Below are 17,474 nucleotides of genomic sequence, written 5' to 3' on the forward strand. Positions count from 1 at the left end.
TTGTCCCAGTTAATAAATGGGTCAAAAGTAGTAAACTGCCCTAATTTCATCGCAGTGCCTCTAACACAACCAAAGATACAAATTTTTATTTTGAATGTTCATATCTTAGGACCGCTCGAAAAATAAAAATTTCTAAAATCTGCGTCTGTTGTCCCAAAATTTTGAAATTTGTCACAGTTAATAAATGGGTCAAAAGTAGCAACCTTCCCAAATTTCGTTGCTGTGGCTCTAATACAGCCAAAGATACAAATTTTTATTTTAGAGTTTTATACTATTGGAACCACCCTAAAAATAAAAATTTCTAAAATTTGTTGTTGTGCCCGAATTTTGAAATTAATAAATTAAATAAAATGGGTCAGGAGTGGCAACCTCTCCAAATTTCGTCTCTGTGGTTCTAACACAACTAAAGATACAAATTTTTATTTTAAATGTTGATCATTTAATACTTCTAGAATTGCCATAAAAGTGAAAAGTTCTAAAGTTTTGTGTATAAATTCGACTAAATTAAATCAAATTGCAATAATTTAATCAAGTTAATTGATTATCACTTGACTAAATTTAATCAAATGCCCTTAATTACGGACACAACGGTGAACCACTTCAAGTAATGAAATTCAGTTAGATGTCTGTTAGAAATTGTTCGTATTTGAAGAAATTTAATGAAATTAGTTTAGTGGAATTTTTCGTAAATTTAACTAAATTTATTGTATCTATGATTTTTATTCCGGTTTGTGAAACCATTATTTTAAAAACGCGAGATTTATCGAAAAACTACAATTTTGTGACTTTGGATTCTGAACTCAAAACAAAAAGTCGAAATTTTTATTTTCACAATGTTTCTATATGACCACACAAATTAAGCTACTGTCTTTTAACTTTCCTACTTCTATTGACATTTGATTTACTAAAAACTAAATTTACTAGCAACTTCACCAATTTATAAATAATACAAAATACGAGTCCAAAAACTGCAGCGAGAAAAGCGAAAACATCAATTAATTCTCTTTGGTACCACTTCAAATCAAGTCCAGCGGATCTCAAATGTGGTGCGCCTTGATGACGAATGACATGTTCCACCCAAAATACGGCAGCGTCCAAAGGTTTGATTGGTTGATCGTGCATTAATCTGGATCTGTGTTGAGCATTCTCTCTATACCTGAAAAAAAATCGTTTAGATCTTGCAGTCTTCAATAAAAAGTAGAGATGTGCTCCAAGTCGTCGTTTTAACATACTTGGGATTTCTAAGTATTTCATCTAAAGCCCAAGTTAAAGTTTCTTCAGATAGTTCTTTCAACTCCAGTTTAACAGCGTAACCATCATTGACCGCGTTGGCGATGTTCAAAGGTTGCTCGGCGAAGACAGGGATGCCTATAATGGGCACTCCGAAGTGGACGGCTTCCACAGTGCTCAAACGTCCGCCGTGGGTAATAAACGCGCGAACATTAGGGTGATCTGTAATTATTTTTTATTACTGTAATTCACACTTTGGAAACTCACTTAGAATATCAGCTTGTGGTAGCCAAGGGGCAATTTTAACATTCCCTGGAAGATTGGGCAGGTCTGCTTCGAACTTCCAAAGCACTTTTTCTTTGATCTTAGAGAACGCTCGAAGAATCCCATCCCTCACCTCCGGTTTTAAATTCTCGCTCTTTAAATTAGAGCCCATGGAAAATAAGACGACGCCTTCTTCAGCACCATCAAGGAAGTTCTGTAAGTCTTCCGGTAGCGGCTTGATGGTGATATAAAATCCTCCAACCTCCACAATGCTTGGAACGTGAGGAACAGCATCAGAAATACTAACATGCGAATTTGTTAACAACAAACTCGTGTTGAAAAGAACATCATCGAACGCAGCGTTCTTCACAAACCCTTCAAAGATCTTTTTCTGCACCGGAAGATGGTACCACTGCCGGAAAAACACAAAAACAGCGTCAGTTATAAGATTCTCGAGACGTTTCCAGAAATCCATTCCTCGAGTTAAACTGCTTCCAATACTGGGGATGTAAGAAAGCGGCGCAGGGTTAGCAAAAATAAAATTATTAACAGTGCTAGACGCTTTGGCGTGAACTAGAACCACCGGAGCGTTAAACCGATGACCGAAACCCACAAAAGCCTCGTTGAAGAAGTTCTCAATTATTACAACATCGAAGTGTTGCTTGGACTCGAGGAGTTCTTGGACGTTCTTATGATGGATTGTTTCATTAGTTATAACAGCCATCGTATCAATTAGAAATGAGAGGTTTTCGACAATACCTTGACTGTTTTGATTGAACATCTGTCGGCGCAAATCTGAAAAATTTAGTTAAATTTTATTATTAAGTAGTAATTAGTGACGTACCTGCTAAGAGTGGAATGTTTTCAACCACCGGAACATCGACGTAATTTTTTATTTGCGTTTTTTGGGGGTACGACGTTATGGCAGTGACGTGGTGTCCTCGACTTGCTAGTTCTTCAGCTAGTCGAAAAGGGATGATGAAATGACTGTGTGAGGGCATAGGGTCTACGAGCAATATTCTCGCGGTTTTTACATTGTGGGCCAAAAGGGCCACGAGCAGAAATAACCACGAGGCTTTCATTTCTAAGCAAACTTCTGACTGGAATCGGCACTTTTAGAGATTCACATTAGCTACTTATCTTGTTTCGGGGTGATAACACTATCAGAAGACTTGGCTAATCGTAAAAAATTAGAAATATCATTCGGCAGTCTTTATTGAAGAAATCGGTACTTAAAATTACTGTTTCTTCAGTTTTTTGGGTTTGACACTCGTCTTATCGAAGAAACTACACACTTTTTTGACTACTTTACAAATTAGATACAATACTGCGCCTAAAACCGCGGCGATAAATGCGTAAATATCAAGCAGTTCCCTTTGGTACCACTTCAAACTGACTCCTGCGGACCTTAAATGAGGCGCCCCCTTATGCCGAATCACGTGTTCTACCCAGAAAATGGCGGCATCCAAAGGTTTGATGGGTTGATCGTGCATGAGTTTCGAGCGCTGTTGGGCGTTTTCCCTGTACCTATCAACAAATTTGGTCAAAACTGTTTTAACAACACCAAACTTACTTCGGGTTGGTGAGGATTTCATTCAGCGCCGCGCTTAGAGCTTCTTCAGACAGTTTCTTCACGTCTAACTGAATGGCGTAACCTGCATTGACTGCAGTTGCGACATTGCTGGGTTGGTCTCCAAAAATTGGAATTCCGATGATGGGTACTCCAAAGTACACGGCTTCGACGGTGCTCAAACGACCTCCGTGGGTAATAAAAGCGCGCACGTTTGGGTGATCTGTCAATAAAATGGTCATAAAATTTCGTGGGATTATTTGGTACTTACTTAAGATATCAGCCTGTGGTAACCAAGGCGCGATTTTAACATTAGAAGGGGCGTTGGGCAGTTCTGTCTCGAACTTCCAGAGAACTTTTTCTTTGATTTTGGAAAAAGCCCGAAGAATGCCGTGTCGGACTTCCGGTTCCAAATCCTGACTTCTCAAGTTTGACCCCATGGAAAATAAAACGACGCCTTCTTTAGCATCGTCAAGGAACTTCTGCAAGTCCGCCGGAAGCGGCTTATTGGTGATATAAAAACCTCCAACTTCAATAATGTTAGGAACGTGTGGAATCGCATCGGAAAAACTAACATGAGAGTTAGTTAACATCAAACTGGTGTTATAAAGAACGTCATCAAAATCGGCATCCTTCACGTAACTCTTGAAGATTTCCCGTTGTTGAGGGAGTTGGTAAAATTCTTGAATAGCACCAAATAAAGCGCTCGCGAAGAAATTTTGAAGTCTTTGCCTAAAATTCATAAACTTCGTGTTGCCTTCTCCCATTCCAGGAATGTAAGCTAATCCTGGAGGATTAGCAAAAATATAATTGTTCATCATGTTTGATGGATTAGGATGAACGAACACTACCGGGGCTTTAAAACGGTGTCCGAAGCCCACAAACGCTTCGTTGAGGAAATTTTCCACAATCACAAGATCAAATTCTTCGTTAGATTGCAACAGTTTCTGCACGTTTTTGTGTTGAATTGTGGCATTGGTGAGCATTGTCATCATGTCCATTAAACTCGTCAAACTCCTGATGACGCCTTGATCGTTATGGTGGAAAAGTTTGCTTCTGAGGTCTAGAAAAATAAATTAACTCGTTTTATTCAATTGTGTTATTTACCTTCTATCAGTGCGACGTTTTCTACAACGGGAATATCAATGTAGTTTTGGATTTTGGTTTTCTGTGGATACGACGTGATCGCAGTGATTTGGTGTCCTCGTTTGGCCAATTCTTCAGCCAGTCTGAAGGGGGTAATAAAATGACTGTAACTCGGTGTGGGGTCGACTAGCAAAATTTTTGCATTTTCGGCGGTTTTGGCCAAAACGACCACCAGAAGAAGAAGTGATGTTTTCATGGTGACACTGGCAACTGGTGTAGTTAAATTACCGGCTCTTATCTCATTGTAGATAATTTTGTTATAGAAAGTCACGTCACACTTGAGAGTAAGACTATTTTATCTTATAGTAAAAGTGACTCAAAATCATGACAAGACAAAAAATAATTTTAGTTATTTTTCTTCCATTTGGGGCTCGCTTGACGGTCTTTTTTACAATTACCAATAACAACGTTATTGTTGCTATAAGGGAGAGTTTTAAGGGCGAGAAAAATGTCGTAGTTCTCTGTGTAGTAGCATAATAAATTCCGCAAAATTCATTGAAAACTCTATTAAATTTGACGCTAAATTGGGCTATCTATCTGCGTGAAATGATATATAATAACGCAAATTTCCTAATAAAAATACAAGAGATATCCATATCAGAAGTTTGGCATAGTTTTTAGTCATAAAATTTTGCGAAAATCTGCAACTTTCGAAATTTGAGTTATAGTTTAACACAAAAATTGAAAAAAATCCATTTGTCCCTCCAATAGTTCAAAAACCCTAGACCCAGCAACGTCACGACTTCAAACACCGAACGTTTCCGAGACTCCCCGACAGTCTATGACGTTTGGATTTCCTACTGCGCATCTGCGCGTCCCTCGTGTTCAAATTTCCAATTTTTGCAAGTTTTTCCGAGTTTTCACCCTCAAATGAGTGTTATTTAGTGCCGTTTTTGTGATAAGAGTGAAGGTGTCGTGTGAAAACCCCAGTTTTATCAGTTTTACCACTTTAGTGCTCGAATTTTCACAAGTGTTTTGCGCGAAAGTTTTTCAGGTAAAACAGGAAAGTGGAAGTGTTTTATTACAGGTAAATCTCTTCCGGAGGTTCTGGAATTGAAGGATTCAGTTGGGAGTTGCAGATTTTGAAGAATTACCGTCAATTTCGGCACATAACGGAACACCATGTCTGGTCTAGTCGGTGCAGGTGTGACGTCATCACTGGGAGAAAGGGTAAGTGAACCTGATTTGCGACTTATGTCTGACCTACTTAAAGTACTGTTATTCTTAAACGGGAATATTAAAGGAGTCGACATGTATTACTATTAATACTATTACTATTACTACTTTTTAGTAAGTTTAAAAAGTGGGGTTAGTTTAGACAACGTGAATGCTCTCCAGGTTTCAGTAGTACCAACCTCGAAATTTCGAGCGGCAAGTTAGAAATTTTACGTTTTTGATTCCTGAATCCTGAAAATGACTATTAGCAGTTATATCCTACCAAGAATTACCATTTTTTCTTTTCATAACAAACCAAAATTGCAATAGTATATTAAAACACCGAGTTTCATAAGGCAATTGTTTATTGGCTTTGCCGCTCGTTTTATAAATTTGGATTCGTGCCTAAATGGCCTTATGAACGAGGTTTTTATATTATTTTTCCTAATTTGTTTTTGTAACAGAGCTATTTTCGCTATTTTCCAATTCGTTTTCAGTGCTAGAATATCCATTTCGATACGGAATGTTAGAATAGCTTTGTTTCCATAACAACTTGGGAATGTTTAAGATACAAATTAGGAAAAACATTTTCTAACGTAAAATGAGCCGAGAAAAAGAATGGCCCAAACCGCATCTCAATATCTCAAATAGTTTCCGAGATATTTAACTTTAAAAATTTCGAAAAATGAGGAACATTCCGAAACTTTGATCGGTCATAACTCAGTTATCTGTTGTCGAATCTGCATTTAAATCCCAGATTTGGAATCTGCGTAAAATTCTGCGTACACTGATGTAAATAACTTAAGTTTACTCTAAAAAATAAGCGAGATATCGATATCAGAAGTTTGACATAGTTTTAGTCATAAATTTTTGCAAAAAATTTGTCAAAAATCGTCTTAAATTGAAACCAAATGACAAGTGTTTTTATATACAAACGCTTTTAGTATATGGTGAAGTTTTATCAAGATCAAACAGGTGATTCAAGAGAAATCGATTGGAATTTGCGTGAAATTCGCAAAATTTGTGGAAAAATTAACTAAACATGAAGCTAAATGATTATTTTTCGTACATTCTGGCCGTTTTCTGGGTTGAATTTGCAAAGTACAGTCAAAAAATAATACAATAATAAATTTTTATCAAGATCCAATGGTTAATTCTGGAGAAATCGGCTGAAATCTGTATAAAATTCGCAAAATTCGTCGGAAACTCAACAGCCTGGCAGATATAAAATGAAGTGCTTTTTAAGACAAATTACGTTTAGTTTACTAACCTAAGTTAGATAATTTTATTTTATTATTGCAACTCAACATCACAAGTGAAATTTAAAACGTTTTTAACTGATAGTAAAAGTGACAGAAACTGTCGATAAAATTCAAAAATCAATTTGAGTTGTCCCTCAGTTTTATTCGGGGATACTTGACCTTTTTCCCGGTTATAAATAACAACGTTAATGTTGCTGTAAGGGAGAGTAAAAGGGAGAGAAAAATGTCGATCATTTCTCTTTGGTACCATTTCAAATCGAGCCCGGCAGACCTGAAATGAGGTGCTCCTTATGACGAATTACGTGCTCTACCCAATAGACAGCCGCATCGATTGCTTTTAGGGGTTGATCGTGCATCAGTCTCCATCGTCATTGAACAATATTTTTTCAAGCCAACAGGCCAGATTTCCCCGGTTTTGCATTTCCGCTGCAACTGATCCAGGGAAATTCGTGCGAGGCACAAAAGTTCAATTGAACTCTGAAACTCCGCCCGAATAAAAACTTACTTGGGATTATTTAATATCTCGTTTAAAGCCCAGGAGAGCTTTTCCTCCGTCAGTTCGTTTAAAGCTATGCTGACAGCATAACCGTTGCTGACAGCTGCTGCGATGTTATATTTCTAGTCTCCAAACACGGGAATACCAATTACTGGAACTCCATGATACACCGTCTCGACGCACCGTTATGAAAGCTCGGGCTTTAAAAAGGGAAAACGCCGATTTTGTTATAATTTAATTAGCTTATTTACCTTAGTTTACTTTCCGTGTCTTCGTCGAACTTGTGATTGGAGTGAAAGCTTTGGGATATCGATCATCCACGGTTTGGGTTCATGGAAAAAGCACAATGGCGCGATCGAGATAATTTTGTAAATCGGGCGGTAATTTTTGAGGCGGTGTTACGTGATAACCGCCAATTTCTATTATACTCCGGACAAGGGGAGCGGCGGCTCCGCCGCCGCCACCGTGCGAATTTGTAGCCATCAAACTTGTTGTATAAAACATCGACGTCGATGTATTTCTTAAAAATTTCACGTTGAATCGGTGGATGGTGGAATTTCATTATGAGATTGAACACTGCGGGTATAAAGGCGCTCCAAAGGCACAGACAAGAAGTCATGTTTTTGTCATCCACAATATTGCAAAATTTTCTTTCTTACCAACTATTTTTTGTTAACCACTTTGAAGTCGTCAGTTTAAATATATTCAATCAAACTTCTGGCTGGTGAAGTTTAATACATTCTTGATTTTATGGAACGTGAAATTTCGGGTGAATACGATATTATTGCAAAGATGAAGTTGTGCGTAACACTTGAAAGGATAAGAGGATCACCGGAGCTTTAAAATGATGACGAAGGCCTATTATCGTGTCGTTCAGGAAATGCTCTACGATTATCACGTCGAAATGTTCGCTTGAATTCATTAGTTTTCGGACATTTTAGTTGGAGGGCACCGATTGAGGCAGTGGGAAAGTCAAAACACGGGCATTTTCGTGAAAAATGCTTGTCGTCGTTTGTGTCATGGGGAAAGTAAGAAAGTTATTTATCAAGGTGAATTTTACCACCGCTGTCCATGAATTGAAACATATTTTGCAACTAAAAAAATTCAAATGTACGGAAAATTTAATGAGCATCTAAAACAGAATCTTTACAAAAATGGGGACTTTAAGACAGGCTAGAAAAATAAAAACGAAATTTATGAGTTTCAACGATAATTCAGAGAGTCGAATTTAGGGCGAAGCTTAAGAAAATGTAGAAAAAATTAGGGATTGTAAGTAAAATTGAAAAGAATTTAATAACTTAACGAAAATCTGGAGAACGTAAGAAAAATCTCCAAAGTTAGAAATAAAGAAAATTTAAACACTTTTAAAGAGAATGAAAATAAAATTTACAGAGAATTTAGACATTTAAAGAAATCGAAAGAAAGTTAATAGGATTTAAACAAAGTGAAGAAAATCTTAAGAATTGTAGAAGAACATAGGAAATTTAAACAGACTCTGGAGAATATCTAAACTATCAGAGGAAAATATGGAAAAAACTTGGAAGAACTGAAAACAAATTTAAAGAAACTTAGACTCAACAAAATCTAAAGAAAATTCAAGGCGAATTTAAAGAGTTTAGAGTTTTTAAAAAAAGTCTAGAGATTTAACACAATCGAAAAATTATGCAAAAGATCTATGTACAATTTAAAGAAAATCAATATAAAAGAATGTGAATAATGCAAACACAAACAGAATTTGTTGGAAATTTTAGGGAGAATGTAAGTAAAATTAAACCAAAACTAAATAAGATCCAGAGGAAATTAGAGATAATTTAAATTTAATCTAAAAAGGCTCTAAAGACGATTTACGATGAATAAAAAAACAGAATTATAGAAAATCTTGAAAATTTAATAAAAACCATGATAAAATCTAAGGAAAATTTAGTGAAAATTGTGGGAATCCATCGTAAATTCAATGATAATTTTGCAGTCTAAAAAAATTTTGAATATCCAGAAAGAATCTACAAAATTTAATCTGATCTGAAGTATATGAGTAAAATAAGAAAATATTTATAGGGTTTAAAGAAAACTAATATTTATTTTTGTTAAAAGCACCTAAAATACAGTATTTGCGAACTAGCCGTTGCAGATAAGTTCGTAAAAACTGTTTAGGTAGATTGTTGAATTGCACCACTGTGCTTTATTAGTTGTAATGTTAACTTATTGAGATTGGGTCCGAAAAATATTCATTTTAGAGACTCAAATAAGTCCGTAAAATAGGTATTTTTGGGAGTAAATTTAAAGAAACCAATTGTAAGGTGAGTTTAAAGAAGCTATAAAATATTACAATCATAAAAAATCAAATCAATGCATATAAAATGTAACGATAACTAATTTTTGAAAATTCAAACATCCAAAGACGAATCCAAGAAAATGCCGAAGAAAGTATGATTAATTATTAGAGAGAATCTAAAAATAATTTAGAATTTAGGAAATATAAAGATACCAGAAAGAATATAAAGTAAATTTAGGTAAAATCGAAGGAGAACCTGAAAAAGATATAAAAAAAATAAAGTAAATCTATGGAAACTAATGAAAAATCAACAAAAAATTATGCACAGTCTAGAAAAAAATTAATTTAAAGTAAGAATCATTCAAAATAAGACTTCAAGACACTAGAAATAAATTTAAAAGAATCAATAGAAAATTTTAGAAAAATTCAAAGAGAATAAAGTAAATTCATAGAATATAAATAAATCTAAAGGGAAAACTGAAACACCGTAAAAGCATCAAGATGACTCTTAAGATGCTGGTATCTATTAATTTTTTTAAGCGTCCCAATATTTTCTCCCGCGCCCAGGGCCTTACCCGACCTTAATCGCCCTCTGACCCAACGCGCCCAAGTTTCTGTACTTCTTTTGTATACTCAATTTTATTAACACTAAAAGCCCGAAAGAATAAACCAAAAGCGCCCAATTTTTTGTGTAGAGAAATCCGAAAATAAACTGATTTTATCGTTATCATTATTCAAATGCGCGCGAAAAATCTGCTAGTGACGTAATATTACGATACGACGAGATTATGCAACCCATTTTGAACACGTGCGCGCTGCTTGTACACTTTGCAATTTATTAAAGTAGTAAAGTGTACAATTTAGTTCGAGAGATCCGATTCAACTTTTTATTTCTCCTGCTATTGACGTTTTTCCATCTCAATACACTCCTTTATAGGCGAAAATTTGCATATGCACTTTGACGCTAAATTTCATTTTACTGAATGTCCTTTCCGACTTTATTTGCGGTTGCTTCTATGAACTGATCATTGGTTTTGTTATCAAAAACTGAAAATAGAAAATAAATTTTAGTTGCCCGGCGCATCCACCATTTTCAGTTAGATATATTCGACGGTAATTACTAAAACCATTGTGGTGTTTAAAAGTCCGACATTCGATGATGTACGACCAAAACTCAATCGTGCTTAATAGAGTTTCATAAAGTGTAAAAGCTGGTGCATTTCTGGAATAAATCCACCAATTTGTCGGAGATAATAACTTCATTTGTAACAAATCTCCACGGGTTTCCAATATTTTGCAACGACAGAAAACGGTCGCTTTTACAAATCGCGCAGGAATCGAATTAAAAGGTGACAATACATAAATCGGACTGTAACATTCTAATAAGCGACACCCAACGACTTTTTTAATTGTCCGATGTAAACTTCATTTTAGCTCGTTCATTCTCATATTTTACGCCGTTTAATTTTATCGATTATCGCCCAAGTTGTTTGAATTTTCGTCTTTTGAGGGCTGATTCTAAAGTAAAATGAGCCAAGAAAAACGATGGTAAAAACCGTTTCTTAAAATCATTTTTAGTTTGGGAGATATTGAATCCAATATCCGAAATTTTGATCGCGCATAACTCAGTTATTTCTAGACCGATCTTAACAAATTTCACATTTTTGGATTTTGCATGAAATTCTGCGTAAAATTATCTCCAATAATTTAAGATTGCTTCATAAATAAGCGAGATAGCGACCGAGTCTGAATTAAAGACTGAAAAGCATATAACTTCTACATTGAAAAAAGGAAAATTTTGAATTCGAACTATCGAAGATCGATTTCTAAGGTAAAAAATTGCGAGATAAACAAATCCGAAAAGATTTTTTTTTATATTTGCCATAATTCCGAAGATATCGGGTAGGTAAAATCGTTTCCGAAGCTTAATTAACCCAACATGGGAAAATAAAATTTAAAAACGGGAATGAATTGGTTTGTGTAAAACTGAAATGGGACGTCGCGAAACCGAAATGTGATGATCACTTTATACTGTTATCTAAATGAGATGGGAGATGAATAAAGTGTCACATTGTATTCGCTCTGGTGCCTTTGAATGTAATAAAAAAAGAGGCGATAGAGAAAGAGAGTGTTTTTAAACAAGTTTAATTTATTTTTAATATACATTTTAACACAGTTTGATGAACAATAATGTTATAGTATGTACAGTTGTGGTGTATAAATAAAGATGGGCATGGGCATTATATACATAACACCTAAAATAATAACTCATGTTAAAATCTTAAACTAGCGACGCACATTATCACAATATGAGTTCAATTATTGATAATAGTCAAAGCAATTTACAGATACCTAAATTGCTAGAACACGTAGTAATATTAGCTTCCTAAGTACGTTCCATTTTGATATAAGTGGAATATTTACAGCACATATTCTACGGTTACAGCTATTATGTAAGTACATTAATGCGATTGATACGAACTTACACAATGTTATTTTACATAGAAATGCGCACCCTGCGATTCGCTTAAATTGTGTGTTTGCTTCCTGCAATATACAGATATAGAGGCTCAATTATATATCGTATACGTATCAGAAGCCCAATTCGTCTTCGGCCAACCATACCCATCAGCATGCGTCGTGGATGTTCACGGCCATGGTTCCCGAATTGTTTAGTTTTACAACTGCAGCACAGCGATTTATTAGTCGGTGTATTCGATATAAAAATACAAAACAAATCGTGCACGACACAAACCAAGCCACGGCTCGAGCTGAATTGTTTGGATTGTGGGGTGCACTTAACATCTAGATACTCAAACGACATCTCCAAAACGTATGTACATAGATACAAATAACAATAATAAAATACTTATCCCGTTTCTCCGAAGAGGTTGATGACGCATATGTTACATGAAGCGCGACACAGCAATGGAAATAAAAGCCGAATAAAATATCTACTTGATGATATTCTAGAGGCGTCTCTTAACTAGTTTCAATTTCGATGCTCTGCAGGACGCCTCATCTTTCAACGACTATTATATAGAAAGACATTGTAGCGTCATTGGGAACAATATTGCATGTTCTACCTTAGTAACAACAATTACTGCATGTATATACACGATAGGAATATTTCAAGAAATGAAGATAAAACCGAGCGCAGAATGTCTGGTATCCACCGTTCGCCGGAAAAGAATTTTATTCGAAGAAAATTGCTCATGAAAACGAAAACCAACAATGGGTTCTAGAACACCCCCTATTTCAAAAGAAGTCAAATTTTATATCATCGTAGATTGAATTACTTACATTTTGAAAATTTATGTTTTAATAATTGCATTTTTTTTTTATTTTTTTATTTTTTGATGGTTTAACTGGTTAAAATTTTATGCTCGACAACAGAATATTTGCTGCATTTATGTCATACAACTCTAAAACACAGCCAACTCGGTAAAAAAATTCCAATAACGTAATTGACAAAATATTATAACTACACTGCGCCGCAAAATTAACGCAAATATTAAAAATTTATTTTTTAAGCGACTTAAAAGTCTTGAAAGCGGCCAAAAGTAAGTCTTTTTGCATATTACATCAAGATACCAATATTACCCCCAATTTTATAATTATTTGGATAAAATCAAATCGACAAACTGCTGTAAAGTGTTGAATTATTGCAAATGAACATGTCTAGCAGTGCTGCTGCAACAACATCAAAAAGCACATCAAACCTAATTCATACAAATTGTGAAGCTACACATGCCGAAACTGCAAATGTAAATAAAGAAAATATGAACTTTTCTGAAGGATTCATAAGTATTTATAATTATTCAGTTGTTATAAATGATTAAATGAATAAATCATAAATAAAAATTAATTTTAACTTGTAAATTTAATGATGCCGCCTAAAAAATCTTGTGTGTATCAAAGCCAAAAAGTGCCATTTTGCCCTCACCTTCTTTCTGGTCTCGGCCATTAAAAAAAAGTTCGGCCAAAAATAAACACTTTTTGGCCTTGGTACACAAATAACTATTTTTTAATATGTACATGCATTTTAAAGCTATTTTGACAATTTAATATCAAATTTCTTCCACATAATTAACACTTGTTGCAAAATTGTTGGAAAAATCCAAAGTGGGAATCGCTGTAATTTTTACCTCGAGTTTTACAGTTGGTCTCGACAGAATTTTTTAATAGCAATCAGTATTCTTCGTGACATAAAGCCATTTCTGAATTCTTACTTAACGATTTTTGTCTCATTTGTGTTCAATCAGTTAATGAAACTGTTAAGTTCTGAATGCATTGCAAAAATTTAATATGCAATTTTGGATTGTCCTAAATCAAATTAAAGTAATCGTAAGTTGGTGTGAATCGTTAATAATTTTTTTAATGCTATTTTTAAAATTAATATGCCGATTTTGCGTTAATTTTGCTGGGTAGTGTACATAGATAAAATCTCTAGAATGTGCGCCTTTTTCTCAACAATTTTCCAGTTTGCTAAAGTTAATATACGAGTGAAAATTAGAAAATTCTCCAATTTTCATAGCTGAAACACAAAAATTGCTAAAATTACGAGTTTTAGTGCTGATGTCAGAACATTTTGCTTACTCTTGAAAATTAAAATTTCCAAATATTGTGTTTTTTGCTCTATAATTTTGCAATTTGCTAGAATTAATTAATACACGGCTCAAAAGTAGTAGTTTTCCCAAAGTTCATCCTAAAGCAATAAAATTACCAAAATTTTAATGGTGGATGTCGGAAATTTTTGCTTCGTTTTTAAAATAAAATTTTTAAAGTCTGTGTCTTCCGTCTTAACTCCGTTGCTCCGTCTTAACAATTTTTAAAATTGGGTTTTTTGCTCTATAGTTTTGCAATTTGGTAGAGTTAATGACGGCCCAAAAGTTGTATTTTCTCCAAATTTTATAGCCGTAGCACTAAAATTACCAAAATTATTATAAAATTAGTTATGACATTGTAATAACCACGTCATTGTAATTTTTTATCCATCTGCCTTGGTTTTAGAGTTGTATGACATAAATGCTTTTCACAGGAAACATACTGTTGTCGATTATAGAATTTTGAACGGCTTAGCCTTCAAAAATTACAAAAATAAGGAAAACTTAAATATTGATACATAAGTTTTCATAGTTTTTCAAAATAAAACTAATTCAACCTACAATGATTTAAAATTTGACTGTTTTTTTAAAGGAGGTGCCCTAGAATACATTGTTGGTTTTCGTTTTCATGAGCAATTTTTTCCGAATAAAATTCTCTTCCGCCGAACTGTGTAGAATCCTGAATATTGTGGAATGCTCAGAATCGAAATTTAAAGATATGTACGAGATAAAAACGCATTAATCCAAATTTGACACAGCCATCATTGAACCGAACAAGTATTTTGATTAAAGCAATTGGAAGACTAATAAATGTGAACCAAAAATCCTGCGCTAGCAATCAGGAACTGAATTCTTATCTAATTTTGCCTGAGCGAAAGTTACGACCGCGACTGTGTGCCCCGCATAAAATCCTTTTGAAGGCTTGTCGAAACTCTGGATTGAAAATGGTGTAAATGACCGGATTCAACGTCGAGTTGAAGTATCCTAACCACAACGCGAAGCTCATTATGTAATCGCTGATGGTACAAGCCTCCCCGCACAAAGGCATTAGCAATGCTAAAATAAAAAACGGTAACCAACACATCACGAACGCCCCCGTAATGATGGCTAAAGTTTTTGCCGCTTTTCGTTCTCTTTTCGCTTCGAGACTCTCCTTCTTCTCCCTCCTGGACGGTATCAACTTGTCTACGGACGCCGGACATGGAGGAATCTCTTTCGTTAGAATTTCTACTCTACTAATATCGCTGATGTGACTTTGATGGCTCGCCGAGCCGTTGTTTGTGGTCGCTGACGAAGACTTCTCCGGCGAGACGTTGTTGGAAACCAACGCGTTACTCTGCGTCGATGTCTGCGGCTTCGTTATTGTGAAAGCGGTCGTTTCTTCTTGTTTCCCGTTGCTTTGGAGTTCGTCTTGTTCTTCCACAATCTCCATAGTCGTCGTCGACTGACCTTCCATCATCACGAGCGAAGAAACGAGAGCTTCGGCGGCGGAAGACTTCTTATTACACTTCTTCATCTTCAAGAATTTCCTTTTGGTGAGGAAATTCTTCGACACCTTACTGTTATTGTTCGTTTTCTCCACCTTCAGCACGACTTGACCTTTCATCTCGCGTCGTCTTCGAATTCGTTTTCGGGCAGTTTGGAAAATTTTCCAGTACAAAACGAAAATCACTAACAGAGGAACGTAAAACGTCGAACTCGTGGCGAAAATCTGATACTTGACATCCTGACTAACTAAACATTGCTTTTTTACTTGGATCCTGTGCAAGTATTCAGGGTCTTTAAATTGCGGAATTTGTGGAGCAAGAGAAACCACCAAAGCAATACTCCAGACAACAACGATCATGATGCCGATCCGGTGGCTGTTTCTTGTGTGGATATAATCTACGTTTGTTACGGCCCAGTATCTGGAATGTAAACGTTGCGAGTAAATATCCAGAGACAACCGCTGGAGCGCGAGGAACACAACAGAAACGAATGAATTTTTACTTGTTTTTCAGTTTTGCATATGGGAATTTATAGGCTTGACCTCACCTGTCCACTGCGATAGCGACCAGATGCAAAATGGATGCGGTGCAACACAAGACGTCGATAGAAGTCCACATGTCGCACAGCTCGGGACCCATAATCCAATTGTTGCTTATCTGCAATTGAAAATTATTTTTAAATTTATTCGATATTTTATTCTAAAATGGACGAATTCAATGCGGAAGGAAAACCACCGCCTTTTTTCAGGAAGTTGTGCTTTCATTAAAATTTAACCGATATATTACAACGAGCAATAAATTTCACTATTTTTATTTTAATTATTCTGGTAAAAAGAAGAAAAGGAAGAAAACACTTTAAAAATTGTGGTTCAAAAAATACTCGCTTAATGAACTTTGCATGGTTATATATTGACATCTTTCGCTGTCTTTTCTCGTTGATTTTAGATGTTTTCTGGCTTGAATTCGCAAAGAAAGGCTCGAAATCTACAAAACCATCACTTTTTATCAAGATTCAACAGCTGAATTGCAAGAAAACTGCAGAAATCTGCACAAAATCATCAAAATTCTTAGAGAAATTTGCATATTTCGATGGAAAACGACGATTTCTCGCTGATTTTCGATGTTTTCTGGCTTGAATTTGCAAACGAAGGCTCGAAATCTACAAAACTATCATTTTTTATCAAGATTAACCGGCTGAGTTGCAAGAAAACAGCAGAAATCTGCAGGAAATCATCAAAATTCTTAGAGAAATCCGCATATTTCAATGCAAAACGACGATTTTTCGCTGATTTTCGATGTTTTCTGGCTTCAATTCGCAAAGAAAGGCTCGAAATTTACAAAACCATCACTTTTTATCAAGATTCAACAGCTGAATTGCAAGAAAACAGCAGAAATCTGCAGGAAATCATCAAAATTCTTAGAGAAATCCGCTTATTTCGATGAAAAACGACGATTTCTCGCTGATTTTCGATGTTTTTTGCTTGAATTTGCAAAGAAAGGCTCGAAATTTACAAAACCATCACTTTTTATCAAGATTCAACAGCTGAATTGCAAGAAAACAGCAGAAATCTGCAGGAAATCATCAAAATTCTTAGAGAAATCCGCATATTTCGATGCAAAACGACGATTTTTCGCTGATTTTCGATGTTTTCTGGCTTCAATTCGCAAAGAAAGGCTCGAAATTTACAAAACCATCATTTTTCATCAATATTCAACAGCTGAATTGCAAAAAAAATGCAGAAATCTGCACGAAATCATCAAAATTCTTAGAGAAATCCGCATATTTCGATGCAAAACGATGATTTTTCGCTGATTTTCGATGTTTTCTGGCTTCAATTTGCAAAGAAAGGCTCGAAATTTACAAAACCATCACTTTTTATCAAGATTCAACAGCTGAATTGCAAAAAAAATGCAGAAATCTGCACGAAATCATCAAAATTCTTAGAGAAATCCGCATATTTCGATGCAAAACGACGATTTTTCGC

General features: G+C 35.2%; 3 protein-coding genes and 1 pseudogene across 4 annotated transcripts in view; all 4 read right to left on the reverse strand.

Annotated features, from left to right (window-relative positions):
* Nucleotides 1-808: 808 nt before the first annotated feature.
* LOC148169044 (UDP-glucosyltransferase 2-like) lies at nt 809-2,652 on the reverse strand. Its single transcript, XM_088046059.1, has 4 exons — nt 2,339-2,652; nt 1,498-2,289; nt 1,233-1,452; nt 809-1,156 (listed from the first exon to the last, which is right to left on the reverse strand). The coding sequence occupies exons 1-4, from the start codon at nt 2,574-2,576 to the stop codon at nt 862-864; spliced, it is 1,545 nt and encodes a 514-aa protein (XP_087902185.1). The 5' UTR covers nt 2,577-2,652; the 3' UTR covers nt 809-861.
* Nucleotides 2,653-2,691: 39 nt separating this feature from the next.
* On the reverse strand, nt 2,692-4,467 carry LOC148169045 (UDP-glucosyltransferase 2-like). Its single transcript, XM_088046060.1, has 4 exons — nt 4,172-4,467; nt 3,336-4,127; nt 3,068-3,287; nt 2,692-3,021 (listed from the first exon to the last, which is right to left on the reverse strand). Exons 1-4 carry the CDS (start codon nt 4,404-4,406, stop codon nt 2,733-2,735), a joined length of 1,536 nt encoding a protein of 511 aa, XP_087902186.1. The 5' UTR covers nt 4,407-4,467; the 3' UTR covers nt 2,692-2,732.
* Nucleotides 4,468-6,744: 2,277 nt separating this feature from the next.
* LOC148169046 (UDP-glycosyltransferase UGT5-like) lies at nt 6,745-8,255 on the reverse strand (annotated as a pseudogene).
* Nucleotides 8,256-13,254: 4,999 nt separating this feature from the next.
* The window catches only part of LOC148169047 (5-hydroxytryptamine receptor-like), a 100,558-nt gene continuing 96,338 nt past the window's right edge, over nt 13,255-17,474 (reverse strand). For both annotated transcript variants that reach the window (XM_088045639.1, XM_088045638.1), the window contains exons 6-7: nt 16,037-16,146; nt 13,255-15,909 (exon numbers count right to left, since the gene is read on the reverse strand). In XM_088045639.1, coding sequence (XP_087901765.1) covers nt 14,856-15,909; nt 16,037-16,146 — 1,164 coding nt within the window. In that variant the 3' untranslated portion in view covers nt 13,255-14,855. The remainder of the gene's footprint in view (nt 15,910-16,036; nt 16,147-17,474) is intronic.

The sequence above is a fragment of the Gnatocerus cornutus genome, chromosome 9, assembly GCF_029298725.1.
Source record: "Gnatocerus cornutus isolate USDA-ARS CGAHR chromosome 9, icGnaCorn1.1, whole genome shotgun sequence".
NCBI classification, from domain to species: domain Eukaryota; kingdom Metazoa; phylum Arthropoda; class Insecta; order Coleoptera; family Tenebrionidae; genus Gnatocerus; species Gnatocerus cornutus.

What these genes read in the sequence shown, in the direction of transcription:
- LOC148169044 (XM_088046059.1), bottom strand. Translation starts at nt 2,576, where the DNA reads ATGAAAGCCTCGTGGTTATTTCTGCTCGTGGCCCTTTTGGCCCACAAT. An exon ending in ACCACAAGCTGATATTCTAA is followed by an intron (nt 1,453 to 1,497) that starts GTGAGTTTCCAA and finishes AAATAATTACAG; the next exon opens with ATCACCCTAATGTTCGCGCG. An exon ending in GAAATACTTAGAAATCCCAA is followed by an intron (nt 1,157 to 1,232) that starts GTATGTTAAAAC and finishes ATTTTTTTTCAG; the next exon opens with GTATAGAGAGAATGCTCAAC.
- LOC148169045 (XM_088046060.1), bottom strand. Translation starts at nt 4,406, where the DNA reads ATGAAAACATCACTTCTTCTTCTGGTGGTCGTTTTGGCCAAAACCGCC. An exon ending in ACCACAGGCTGATATCTTAA is followed by an intron (nt 3,288 to 3,335) that starts GTAAGTACCAAA and finishes TTTTATTGACAG; the next exon opens with ATCACCCAAACGTGCGCGCT. An exon ending in GAAATCCTCACCAACCCGAA is followed by an intron (nt 3,022 to 3,067) that starts GTAAGTTTGGTG and finishes ATTTGTTGATAG; the next exon opens with GTACAGGGAAAACGCCCAAC.